At 40.0% G+C, this 13,629-nt stretch overlaps 1 protein-coding gene across 1 annotated transcript; it reads right to left on the bottom strand.

The window, feature by feature from the left end:
* Positions 1-3,008: 3,008 nt before the first annotated feature.
* On the bottom strand, positions 3,009-6,636 carry LOC118791477 (vesicle transport protein SEC20-like). The gene is made up of 6 exons (XM_036548846.1): positions 6,547-6,636; positions 5,949-6,041; positions 5,648-5,739; positions 4,608-4,712; positions 4,251-4,369; positions 3,009-3,716 (listed from the first exon to the last, which is right to left on the bottom strand). The coding sequence occupies exons 1-6, from the start codon at positions 6,631-6,633 to the stop codon at positions 3,520-3,522; spliced, it is 693 nt and encodes a 230-aa protein (XP_036404739.1). The 5' UTR covers positions 6,634-6,636; the 3' UTR covers positions 3,009-3,519.
* Positions 6,637-13,629: the final 6,993 nt, after the last annotated feature.

Below are 13,629 nucleotides of genomic sequence, written 5' to 3'. Positions count from 1 at the left end.
AAGACAGGTGCACTTTTTGCGTATATCAGTATTTTTATAACCGTTTTAAAAACGGTTAAAATAGGCTACTTGCATCAATAGAGTGCACATTTCGGTAGATTCAAAATTTAAAAAAAAATGTTCCGCGTTAAATACATTTTTATAGGGAGATAGGAATCACTGTGCAGCTTTGGGCTTTTTTCCTTATGGAAAATATTTTTATACACTTCCTTCACGTTAGCAACGCAACTCAAAGTCCAAAAACATTAGACAGTAGATATAAAACAGTAGACATGCAGCAGTCTAGAAATAAAGATATGGACGCATGGGAAACTTATGCTGAAAACGGAAAGAGTAAGTATCCAAAGATCAAAATTCAGCTGAGTAGAGAGCATTTATTATCCAACAAGTTGCCGTCAAGTTTGTGAACCCTTTCCTTACATGCGGCATGTGTTTTCTATACTGAGTGTCAGGACACTACATCACTTCTATTTGAAATTTAAAGTCAATCCAGTAAACCTGATACACTGTAACTCTTTAAATTGGACAGGCTACATGCACCGTTTGTGCCCACGTCAGTGTCCCATACGTGTAAGATGTCTCGTATGTTTAGTGTCAGGTTAATGTACTAAAGTGGCTATTACAGTACTTCATTTAAACTGTTAGACTGATGCGCACAAGGTTGTAAAACGTAATAAATTTTTATTTTTCACCCATATGGCCACTTGATATTGTATAAAAAGCTTGTCAGGAGTTCATCACGCAATGTTCACGACTCCGAAAATTTAGAAACCGTTTGAGCGTAACCAAAATACACTGCACTTCTGGTGTTATTCCCTTCTCCGTACGCATGGCCCTATTTAAGGATTTGACTAAGTTCCTGTCCCCTGATATATGCTCCAGGTGCACTTCACGAGTGCTGAACAAAAAAGTAAATCCGAGGTCGCGATAATGCCTTAATTGACTAACTACACGTTCTGAAAAGGGCTATGACCTTTAAGATGTTTTAGCTGGTTAAACGAGGTTGATTTGACAACCCCGTCAGCATAAAGCGCGTTTAATTAACGTCAAACACGCTAACGCCGGGGAGACGTATGTGCGTTTCGGCTAATAGCGTTCGTCAACCCATTAATCACGGGTTAAAACCAATCTCTGGGCACGGCTGTCCTGCGGCCTTTGGGAAGTACTACGGGCCGTGGACTGTACACTTAAGAAAGGTTCCACCAAGTTACAAATGTAAAGAAAGCTGCTCTAAGGAAACCAAAATTCGGTCGTGTAAACCTTCGCCAACATTTCTAACAGGCATTCTGAAAGCGCAATACTGACACTACCCAGAGGTTTCTGAAAAGGGCAGAGATAATGCATGGTGCCGCGACCAACAACTGTCACAGGGACCTCAGCACAAGGTTAGCCCGTTTCAGACAGCCAACACAACTGCAGCAGGAGTCAGGACTGCTTGATTAGGAGCCCGAGCAATAAATACACCGTCTATCCCAGTGCCAACAGCCTTGCCTGACATTGAAAACACATAAATCAATGTAGTAATTCTCTTAACTGAAGAGAGCAGGACCCTTGGTTTGGGGTCAAAGATTCCACATCAAGGAAAGTGTCCATGAGAACAATACAGCACGCTCTTGGAATTGCAGTTCCCACCACTTAAAATCTGTGTGACTGTACTTAGGCATCTCTTAGTTTTGCCTGTCCGCACATAATCTCACAAAGTATTCTCCTTTCCTCTTCGAACCGTAAGCATGAAACCCTGTAATAGATGCCATGTTCTCCCAAAGTCCATGGAAAGCGAGACCACAAATGCAGCTGAGCTGGGCTGACAGAGCGGCAAAATGCAAACATGCCTCATTTTTGCAATGAAATGTCAGGAAATGCGAAGGTGGAGAGAAAGGTCACGCCACTACAATGCCTGCCCGCTCTTCCAAGGTGTTGAAAAGAACAAGTCAGATAGCGCGGACAGTCCATTCTAAAAATACCTCCCGTAGCCCGCAGCCCACAGTGGAAACAAAGGGAGAGAGGAGGGGAAAAAAGGCAGAATAATCAGCTTTTCCGGGTCTTATCTGAAGAAAGACAGGGACGCATGCTTCTGTATCACCAGCGATGTGATTAATGCCAAAGTCCATTCTGATTCAAACTCCTGCTTCGCCCCAGCCACCCCACCTCCGCCCCTGCAGCAGCGGAGGACAGAACGGCCATCTGCCCAGTTACATTAACCCAGCACAGCAACAACAGTGTAGCAGGACCTTCACTCACAAGGGCCACCAATAAGATGGGATATCACCATTGTCATTACACACTGATTTTTAGCCCATAGCAGGCGTTCGGTTAAGGTTTGGACAGGGCTGTAGCTTGGCTCAGCCTTCAGGTAAAGCTCACATTCTTTGGTAAAATAAATGATGTGTGGGGATATGATATTATGAGCCTCATACGGCAATGAGGAATCACACAGTGGAATTTCAACATATGGCTTGGCATGCATGTGAAATTCAGACCAGGCAATATTGTGGGAACAAGGATTCTTTATTATTAAATCTTTGAACCCTTTTCAATTACCACATTAATGACACACAAAAGGCAAATGACTAATGACAATGATTTCCAATCAGTCTCTTCTGAAAAAAAAAAAAAAAAAAAACAGCACTATTTAAGACAGAGGCAAAAAGAGGAACTGATACAGTCAAGTCACACTCTGTGACAGACAGTTCAATGGTTAAAAGGCTCTGTACTTTTTCCATAAAATACCATTCATTTAAAATACTGTTTTAAGTGCATTATTAGCATTACATGCATACAGCATGCAAATATGCAAATGCTGACAACATTAAGATTCATTATTCAAACAATTAGCTATCTCAACTACCACCAATTAATATTCTACCATTCATAAGCTACCAGTTAATCATAATCTAATCAATATTACCTGATTTTTCATTATCCATGCTGATTGCCCTGTCAGAGAACATCAGCTTTCCACGTATATATCTAACATAAGTGAATGACTGAAGCCACTGAGTCCCTGGCCATAATATTGCATCTTTACCCTGACATGGAATGTAGCAGGCTACCAAGTGAGGAGTAGTGGAAGGTAAGATAGCATATCTTGATTACTGAAAATAAAAGGCAACAATTGGTCACGCACTTCCATCTGGGCAGTGCTACAGCAATGCCTTACAAAACGTGATCTCATCACATAACTACAGAAGGATGTGGGCAACCGACTCATGTATCCGCTAACGCTAATACATGACTCTAAAAACATAATAATGGGAACCACAATCAGTCACATGGCAGAGGAGGAACCTCCTATATGAATCTCCCTGGGTCACATGATCACAGCTGTCCACACGTGACGCAAACACGCTGGTCCTCGATCCGTCTCATGCGAGACAACCTCACCAAAGTCCACAAAACTGGAGGAAAAAAAAAAAAACTCAATGCCTCAGAGGCATTTATTCAAGATAATTTTACCATAAAAAGTAGTACCTCAAACAAAATGCTTTTTTTTGTTTGATAGCTTGTGCTCAATTCCCCCTAGAGGAAGGGGAATAGTCTTTTCTTCAGAATGTAGAGTACGGTACCCAGAAAGAGCGCTAGCGCCAGGAAGATGAGCAGTTTGTCTGTGAATTCTCGCCGGTTGTACTTTGTGATGAGCTTCCGCCCCAACTGAATGGTCCCTGTCATGGCTTTAAACTCCTCGTTGGTTTCCATCACCGTTCTTGAAGAGGTGGCTACAGAGGAGGAAAGCAATAACAACAGCTTTTTCTCCATCTCCCTCAAGGTGTTTGGAAGTGCAACCAAACAGGTTCATCTGCAATTTGTTTCCTATCTGGAAAGACAGACTTTAAAGATAGATCTTTTCATCTTTAAGGTCAGTGTCTGCTCATAAGAATGGACAGAAGCCAATAAGCAATACAAGAAAAAAGGAGATGTTGCAAGCAGCATTTCAATTATGCTCTTGTGATTTATTTCAAAGAAAAAGTCAAAAGAAAAGTCACATGATCAAACACATGAAATCAACAAAGCTCTCTGCCCAAGTATCACGGGGCCTTTGAGGTTCCAGTACCCTTGTTTGCTTTATCCAAAGCAATTATCCATGCTTTATCCATTTTTACTAATTACCACAATAGATGCTGATTCAGTAAATTATGCTGCTGAGCACACAGCTCTTCACAAACATTGACACAATATGCAGACCTGCCCCCACCTCAAATGCTTTCACTGACAGGTATTTCTTTCCATGACCCCTAGGGGGCTCCACTTACCAAGTGTGCTCATGGTCTCCTCACTCTGCTGTACCTGCTGTGACATCATTCGGCTGATGCTCATCAAACTCTCTGTGATATCACTGGTGGTCTGGACCAGGCTCTCTTTGGTCGTCTTTCTGATTGGAAGAACAAAGGGCACATCACACTGGAGCCCCTCCCACACTGCTCAGCTCTCTTTACAGAGTCTTTTATTACTAAGCTATTATTCCCCTGTGCTGTGGTGCACATTATCTCAAGCACATTATTAGAACTGTAGATTTAAAAATGACTGCTACAGGTTAGTAGGCTACAGGAAAGGAAAGTGAAACTGGAAGCATCAGATGTGGCTGTGAGACAGTGCACATTTGTCTTTACCGATGTCTCACTGAAGTATCTCCGCTGTGAAGCAGCTCTTCCTTCTCTTGGTTATCAATGGAGAGCTTGCAGGCAAGGTTAGCCTTTCTCCACGCAGTCTGATTGCTGCATAAACCAGGGAAAAAAAAAATTACATAAAGTCTATCAAGCAGGAAAGTGCACAAATATTCATGGAATGACCCAAACTACAAAGCACTCCCTTAACTGCAAGTAAAACTGTAGCCCTTTGTGCAGAAAGTGGCCAATCTACGACACAGAAAAGATCACCCATTCAGGTTATCTTAATCCAAAATACTCATTAACCACAAAGGAAGACATTTTTCACATTGGCTGATGTTGGGGTGGTTGCATGGAGAATTTCCAGCAATTTCTATAACTAAACGTCTGACTGTGCCAACACCATAGGAGATAACATTTCACAGAGGTGAAGAGGTGGAAGAGGTGGAAAACATTCCACAGAGGTGGAAAACCCTGGCTTCAGAAAGTAAAAGTCCTGCCACGTATTTGTTCCACCCATGCACTACACCAGCTGAATTTAATTAGCACAATTCTTCAACCAGGTAGAGGAACTAATTAGTGAAATCACCTTGTTTAGTGAATGGCTAGAACAAATACATGGCAGGACTTTTACTTTCTGAAGCCGGGGTTCCCACCTCTGCATTTAAATGTATCTGAACTCCAGTCACAAGGCAAACTGGCCAATTCTGTATACTAACACAACATACATGATTGAAAATGGTCAGCCCAAAGAAAACAGCAGACTCCGCTCTCTGTAAGATAAGTTAAATGCACTTTACCAACATTCACTAACATTCACCCACTCCACGTTATGCTTTCACTGCCCCCTGTGGTTGCATTCAACACAAATTATCCCCTTGACATATAATTCAAACCAAAGTTTTGGTGGTATGTGTGCCATGGCTGGTCTGGAGTAGCAATTATGTGCACTCTAGATTAGGCCTTCCACTAGTTAAGGTTCTCAAGGTTCTCAAACCACGACTCCAAGAGCTACACACCCCTGCTTGGTCCTCCACCCTCACCTCAGCATCTGTTTTCGGTGGCCTTCAGCCTCACTCAGTATTGCCAGCTTGTCTGACTCCTTGTCCTGCTCCTTAGCCATTTGCTCCAAATCCTGTAACGGGGGAAAGTTCGGAAGCTACTCCTAGTGCAACTCAGACCATTCCCAAGCCATGTCCACACAAGACAAAAGGACATGGCTGGACCGCTGGTAGCGATAACGTCAACTCGACACAAAGGTAAATATTAAAATAATAGTGGAAATTCGAGCGACAGTGAAAATAGTGGAATATAACTTTGAAAACATTTAAAATGTCTTCTCACCTGAATCCTCAGTCTGAGATGACTGAATTTCTCCTTCACCTTGGAGTTCAAATCCGTCAGCTCGTTCTGCGGTCCGGTACATTCGCTGATATCCTGTTTTGAGGTATACGTCCTTTTGTTTAAAATTATACTGTTAGCTGGGTAACCAGTTTTCCAAGTACTTAAAATGAGATGGCTCGTAGCCGGCACACTACCAGTAAAATCCATTTTCATCTCAGATGCAAGCAAAATGGATGTGTTGCTAAATAAGTGTGCATGCTAGCTGGCTAGATCACATATTTTGCTACGGTCCTGCTATTTGCTACCTAGCTACTCACAGTTTACCTGACTAAATGAGTTGAGCAGTTGACATTAACATCGTGCCCATATCCTCATCGTCTAGTGCTTCATCTAGTAGGTTGCTAACGTTAGCTAACTAGGTAGGCAAATAATCGTTCGGCAGCCGTGTACAAAGGAAGCTGCATAGCTAACGTTAGCTTAGTTACCGGCTTTTTTGATCTGAAGTAGTGCTCCTCTTTAGTTGGGGAGACATTTCTGACAATCGAAAGGAATAATTAATTATGAATATTAAATGTCACAATGCACAATTAATTCCCACCTGAATGAGAGCTTTTATTTCCAAGTCGTATTTAATTATTTCTTGCCCACAAATTCGGACGTGGACATCCTGACTGGTCGCCATCATTGCGAGTAAGATACGGCAAGCGGCGAGACCAAACAAAGTTGGTACAAGTCAATAATGCGTTTTAACTTACTTCTCTGATTGATACAGCATGGCTACAGGGTTATGGCGTTTACCAAATAATGCACGGGTCGCCTAGTCATGATTTTTTCGTCCTTAAACGGATCAGTGCTCTGTAAAATATCATATTTCAATGGTATTCACGGATTGTTTTTAGATACACAGTTACTCCAGACTGGTTTTGAGGAATGTGTGCTTTGTTGCTAAGAAGCAGAGACTGTAGGAATTCATTGATTTCCTGTGACCTTACTTGCAGTTTTTACACACATAAAGACTATACATGTTACTTGCTTTGGGTGTTCTCAATACGACTGTTCATTGTTTAAACCAGTCTTACGTACCCCCCTTGATGATAGCCTTGCCACAGACGACATTGCGTTTCAGCCTAACCGCATCAATTATGTCTTTGTAAGTGTGTATGTTTTATGCTGCAAAAGTCAAAACATAAGTGTGTACGTAAGTGTATACTCTATAATTAAAAAGTCTAATTGGTTTATTGCTTTTCCTTTTAAAAGTCTGGTTAATTTCAGAAATGAAGCTGAACCAGAGCTGGTGAGCCCAGGTTTGCTCTTTGCAGTGTTGCAAAACTGAAAGATATTGCTTTGTATTTCAGATATAAATGCACCTGAAATGAACCCTGCTCTGCTTGTGTTCAGATCGGTGTGGCAGGACATTATGTAGCGTCATTAAAATGTGATCTGGATCTTGAGTTTGGGTTTGTTTTAGCTTTTAATTCATGTGTTAAGTCCGAGGTAAATGATGTCATGTACGTCTAAGAGTGCAATCAGGAAACGAAACTGGCATCATTCCTAGAATAGCCTTACAGAAAGAGACACACACAGAGTGCAAGAGAGAGAAAGAGAGAAAAGAGGAGGTGCACATTCATTCCACTCTCAGGCCAGCCAGCTAATCCTAGCACAATGAAAGGAAGAAAATGCCATTTAATTAATCTTCTCCTACTCAGAGCCAGAAGATCTCTGTGGCCCCCTTCTAACTCAGCATCCTTCTCCAAACCTCTGGGAGAATTTTGCCTTGAGGGAAGGGAAAATGTTTCCCACTGATTATCATGCTTTATTTATTTACCCACTCGCCCACCTTCCCCTGAGCTGTTTTGGAGCCATACTGTATGTCAAAAAAAGAGTCATGCTTCACATCTTGGTTATGTATGAGGGAAACTTTGGCTTTCAGCCATTACTTTACAGGTAGTCTAATGCTCTCAAGGGTGACTGTCAAAATGACATTGTGTTTAGTAGTAGCTGCTTATTTTGTTGAAGCAAATATCTGAGATCTTAACTCTTGCTCAGTCTAGCGTTTATTTTTCCATTTATGGTGTGTTAAATTCTTGGTCTTTAGATGGCTTTAAAGTGCCTGAGTGAAATCATTTGAATGAAACAGAACAAGAATCAGTGTGTGAACTCAATGTATGGAAGTCAGAAAGAATCCAAAAACACATTATCTCTAATGCATTTTTTTTTATTAAAATCAATAATATAATGAGACTATCAAGGTTACAAGCAACTGTAGTACCAACACCTGGCTGATACAATGCTGTGAAATAATTATAATAACAATAATAATAAAAAGTAAAATAAAAACAAGAGGCACAATTACACAATAAATGCATCTTTCAGATCGCTTGAGATTGAAACCTGCCCTACTTCACATCTATACATATACACTGCTTATAATCCAGTGAATTTCTCCAACAAACTGTGCCTCAAAAGAAATTAAACAAAACATTTAGAGACAGAGTCAAAAGTATAAATGCAGCACAACAATTAAACAACATAAATATAACATCTGTTTAGATATTGTGTTGAACAGGCATATATGTGGGCTACAAATATAGACATGACTAATAGGAGCAAGTTACTGTTAGTTTCAGCAGGACACAATTCTGCAGATTCGCTTAAAAATGTCACCAAAAGATCTATTACAGAGCACTTGGCAATGAAATACAGCCTTCCTACTGTGACACAATATTACACTTGGGGAGTACATACACAGTACTAGCTACCTAAAGACCCCATGCTAGTCCTCTAGTACTATACCATACAACATTAGAAGCATTGCAGCAAGGGCATTGATTTTTTTAGTTTTTAGATAGAGTGAGACACCTTTAAATGTCCAAGTTGCCCGTTGTATGGATTTCTCAAGTATCTGCAATATTATTCTTTCAAACAGTTGTTTTTTTTCTAATACCAATTGCTCTCACTCAAATTCTTTTGGCTTTGCCTCAAGTCTAGAAGGAAATGTAATTCATTGCAGTGTAATGGGTTTGTGGTACAAGGAAAGAGTGTTTTTGTTATATTCTGTACAGGTGGTCAAGTGGTGCGATTCTGTAGGTGTCAGGTACAAGAGGAAATACCCTGTGAAGGGCAGACAGTTCTGTGACCAGGCATCGCTGTGACCTAAATCGACCTCTGTCTTACCAAAGTGTAAAACGAAGCTTCTGTTACCCTCCACAGAGAAACCGATCTAGTGAATGGGTTGGCTGCTACCGGCCATAGTCATGGCACTGAAACCTCAGCGGCTTCATTAGCTTCAACCCTGCCAATTTACAATGATGCTCAGTTGACTGTCACCTGAACAGCAACGGTCTGAACACACACTAAGCTTGGATGTAGAAATGCAATTCATCTGATCGTTCAAATATTTTTCCAGGTGCACTTTTCCAAAATTTAAACCAATCCACTGCATTACACAGAAACTCCCACTTAACTGAAAGCATGTCCAATATGTGGGTGGCAAAACATTTTTTTTCCTATCCACTACAACGCTGAATTTTCTCATGAATTAATGAGCGGCTTTCTGTTTCTTTTGAGCCAAAGCAGTATTTAGTAATATCACTGCGCTTCTGGAAGTATTTGCGAAGCCGATTTGGGCCACAGCTGACACCTGGGCATCACTGTTTCACAATGCCTGAAGAACACAGTCCATTCTGTGAACCTGTAGTACACCACCAAGGACCAAAATAAAAAGAGCTATTTGTACATCTGCTTCGTCCCCCAAAACAGGGGAACAATTAACCTCCTGTGTTTCTTGGAGAAAATCACATTTGCCTTGACAAACTGCTAAAGATATTCTTCTTCAGCTGGAAATTCAAGACCGATTAAAGTATTTACCCAGCAACAAAAACGCAGAATTGAGGCATATCAACTTAGATTGATGAAGGGAAATGAAACAAGAGGTTTTGCCTCCTCAGGAAGAAATCACCAAATAGCTCAGTTGATTTTAGTCCTGGCTCTCCTTACTGTATGTCAACATGAACTCTTTACCTCAGTGACAGTTAAATATTCATTTTCTGGTTTTCTTAAAGAAAAAGCACAAGAGAAAGCACACTAAAGGAAGATATGAAGGAAAGAGAGGAGTGAATACTAAGGCAAAAATTCATCCAAAAAATTCAAACGTGTGCAATATATTACAGATTCAGACCATAAATACAAAAAGAAATAAAAAAAAATCTGCTTACAGAAAAAAATAAGTTAACCAAAAGAACATACAGAAAATTTAATGAGAAACAAGTTTTAAATTCATTCGAATCATAAATGCAGCACTCTTTGGATAGCCTCACCTAATGTTACACTGGTCATGTCTTTGTGTTTGAACATTTTCCTTATTATGTATCGAATCCCTTCAAGGAAGACTACATTCAGCTTTAGGCTCAACACGAAGAAAACTGTGTCTGACGCAGACAAACAATTTTCAGGGGAGCGTTGAGCCAGCACACTGGTCAAACTGTCCAATTGAGAGAAAGAGAGCAACAAAAGAAGTTAAAGTTCTTGGCATGGCGGGCTAACATCAGCTTATACTTGAAGTTATAAAAAAAGGTCAAACTCTGAAGAATAGATCAAGTTTAAATTCTCATTTGCTTAAGTAAGGCACCTGATAGAGCAGGCATTGTATTAAAAATAGATTGGATATTTTGTGAAAACCACCGCAATGCATCATGGGCATTTTCTGGTGGCTAAAATTTTTGTTTTTGTAGTTTTCATTTTGACAGAGACAGCTAATAAACAATGGAACAAATAGGAACTTGAATAGGACTTGGATATAGCGTAAGGAGAGTGACTTGCCTTTTTTTCTTGAGCTCGTTAAGGTGAAATGGGCATGCTCAATGAGACCTCACTGATACAAATATGTGTATGGTACAGGTTGGAGTTATTTCCATTGCTCAGCAATTCTGAAATCGTACCACATCCATCAGCTAAGCTGAAGGGCTCATGCACAAAGCTAAATGCGTTCAGAGCATTCACTGTTTTTTTCCCCAAACCTAAACTCTATTATATTCATTTCTACAGAAAATGCTAGACGTACAACTTATGCAGTCACAGGGTATAAGCAAGTCTTTAGGCAACCCGTCAAACAGCTGTCTCAGTAAAGTGGGGATACAAGTAGGTATAAATTCTGCAAGTTATGACATGTAGTGTAATAAATACTATCTGTGGCAGATTTCAGGAATTTCTGAGCAACAGCATGTATGCATTAAGCAACCCGCAAAATGTCACACCTGTACACACATTCACACAAGACAAGACCTGCATCTCATTTGATAATAGAGAGTTCTACAGTGGTGATTAAATGTGGTACGTAAAGACTTCGCCCATATTCAAGGTCTATGAAATGATAAGTCCAAAAATAAACTATAGCATTCCATTGGTTATAAAAAGCTGAAGAGAGCAAGTTTAATAATTAACATTAAGACATATGCGAGCATCATATGAGGCTTACCTCAATGAAATACTTATCACACAGTCTGAGACACTTCAGGCCCTCAGTTTAGGAGAAACACAGTAAAGTCAAGTCACACCTGCCTGGGACCACTTTCAGAAGCCCCCCTGACCTGGTCAGAAATCTACAGGATCGACCAAATTAATATCCATAGGACCAGAGTAAATGTCTATGAAGCAAACAAGTAAACGTCCCTGTTTCTTATATTTGGAAAGCTGAAACCTAAAGCAACATACTGCCTTACTCACAAGAGTAAAATCTGCATAGTGCACCATTAACAGCATTGTTATCACATACACTAAAACTGAGCTATGTACTGTAAGCATGCCAAAATTATAATACAGATAAAAAAATATTTGAACATATACACATCTCCTGTGTTCTCTGTTAAGGATACTTTTTATCTTGAATGAAACTAAAGAGAATATATGTTTCAACTACGTCTTAACTGTGTATTTATGTTTTTTCTTCTTAAGGTCGACAGAATAAGCAGAAAGTAACGTTACTGGCATTGAATTACAACCACTTTCTAGACTGTTTAAAATGCCACAGAGTCCCCTGGTTAAAATGTAAAGCCGCACAGCTTGCGTTGATCATGTTAAATGTGAAAACCCGCGTGAACACTTTACGAGTGCTGGAAGGATGGCAGTAGAGGTACTGCCACACAGTCCACAGCAGATATATTTCACATACAATTTCACAATATCAAATCCCCATGTAGTCAACTTTTGACGTTGATGTTTAGACAGTTTGAACAGAGCTATCGTTGTTTTTGAGTGAATCACCAGGCTGAAGTGCTTCAGTTGTAGACAGTACTACGAAAGCCAGGATGTGTCGCTGTAGCGACACGGGTTTACACCTACACTTGGCCATCTTTTGTGAATGAATGGACGGTTGGCAAGGCAAAGGTCTTCCGATGGGTTTCCCAATGCCAACGGCTTTACATACAGTACAGAGATATTTCGTTTTTTTTCTTTTGAACCATTCACAAGACAGGAGCTTTTTGTGAATACATCCGGACATTGTTGATTTTTTCCCAATAAAACGAAACAAATGAATAAAAAAAAATGATAATAACAATATTATCTGGAAACGTCCAGAAGAGACGTGTCTACACTGTACATCAACCTGAAGAAAACCCCAAGCAGAATCAGGTTTCCATAGGAAATCTCTACTGAAGGCAAAAGATTCATGACATGAGTCATCAGAACATTGAAACCTTGTAATCAAAAGGTTGGCTGCCCTCTCTAGACTTCGCTCTGTCCGCGTCTGGTGGTCCAAGTCAAACTCCCACTGCAGCACTCTGACTAGCCAGGTTTAGCAGCAAATGGAAGGAATATACAAAAATCGCGACTCTTTTTGTATTTTTCTTTTTTTGAACAAAGTGCTTTTGTTTCCTCTTAAATGTAATATATTGAATGTTCTATACAAACTCAACATTTAGGAAGGTAAATATCAGCTTATTTTTTTTTCTATTTACAAAAGTGAAACACTGCAGTACAGACAAACCATGGATGGAAAAGACCATCTCGACTAGACTACTGTTTAAAGAAATAATAACATCGATAATTGTAATGACAATGATTTCAAAATAAATTCTTCACATTTAAATATTAGTCTGGTTTCTGAGAAAGCCCCCCTGCCTCCCTTCTTAAATATCAAAGTACAGCGTTTCCACAAGCTCCTGAACCGTGGAGAGGAGGAGAAAAAAAAAAAAAAAAACGCTCATTTCTTTTCTTCAAATAAATATAGCTGATTCTGGCTGGACCAGCCCAAGTGCAGCTTTTTTTGACTGAAAAGGAAAAAAAGGACTGAGTCATAGCAGCAAGCAAACATGCTGAAAGGGAAAGAAGCAGCTCCTCTTATAGAGGGTGCCATTTTTCCCCCTTTTCTCTTCAGCAGGACGCGTGTTGAGATTGCTCTGGTTCTTTTAAGGATCATCAGCAGATTGTACTGGCATTGGCGTTCCGATCAAGTCTCCATTTTACACATTCAGTTACGCCTTTAAGGTTTTTTTTTTTTAATTATTATTTTCCAAAGGAAATTAGCTCTGGTGACTTCAGCAAAAAAATACTTACTGGTCATTATTTGGGAATTCTGGCCAGTCTGTAGACATTTTTTGGCAAAGCAGGAACTTGGCTTTGAAAAAATAAATATTTTCTGTTGTTTCTTTGTTGTTCTTGCAGATTCTTATTTGATTGAATCAAC

This window comes from Megalops cyprinoides, chromosome 16 (assembly GCF_013368585.1).
Source record: "Megalops cyprinoides isolate fMegCyp1 chromosome 16, fMegCyp1.pri, whole genome shotgun sequence".
NCBI classification, from domain to species: domain Eukaryota; kingdom Metazoa; phylum Chordata; class Actinopteri; order Elopiformes; family Megalopidae; genus Megalops; species Megalops cyprinoides.
Note: the sequence above shows the minus strand (reverse complement) of the source record. Positions and strands in the feature narration are given on the sequence as shown.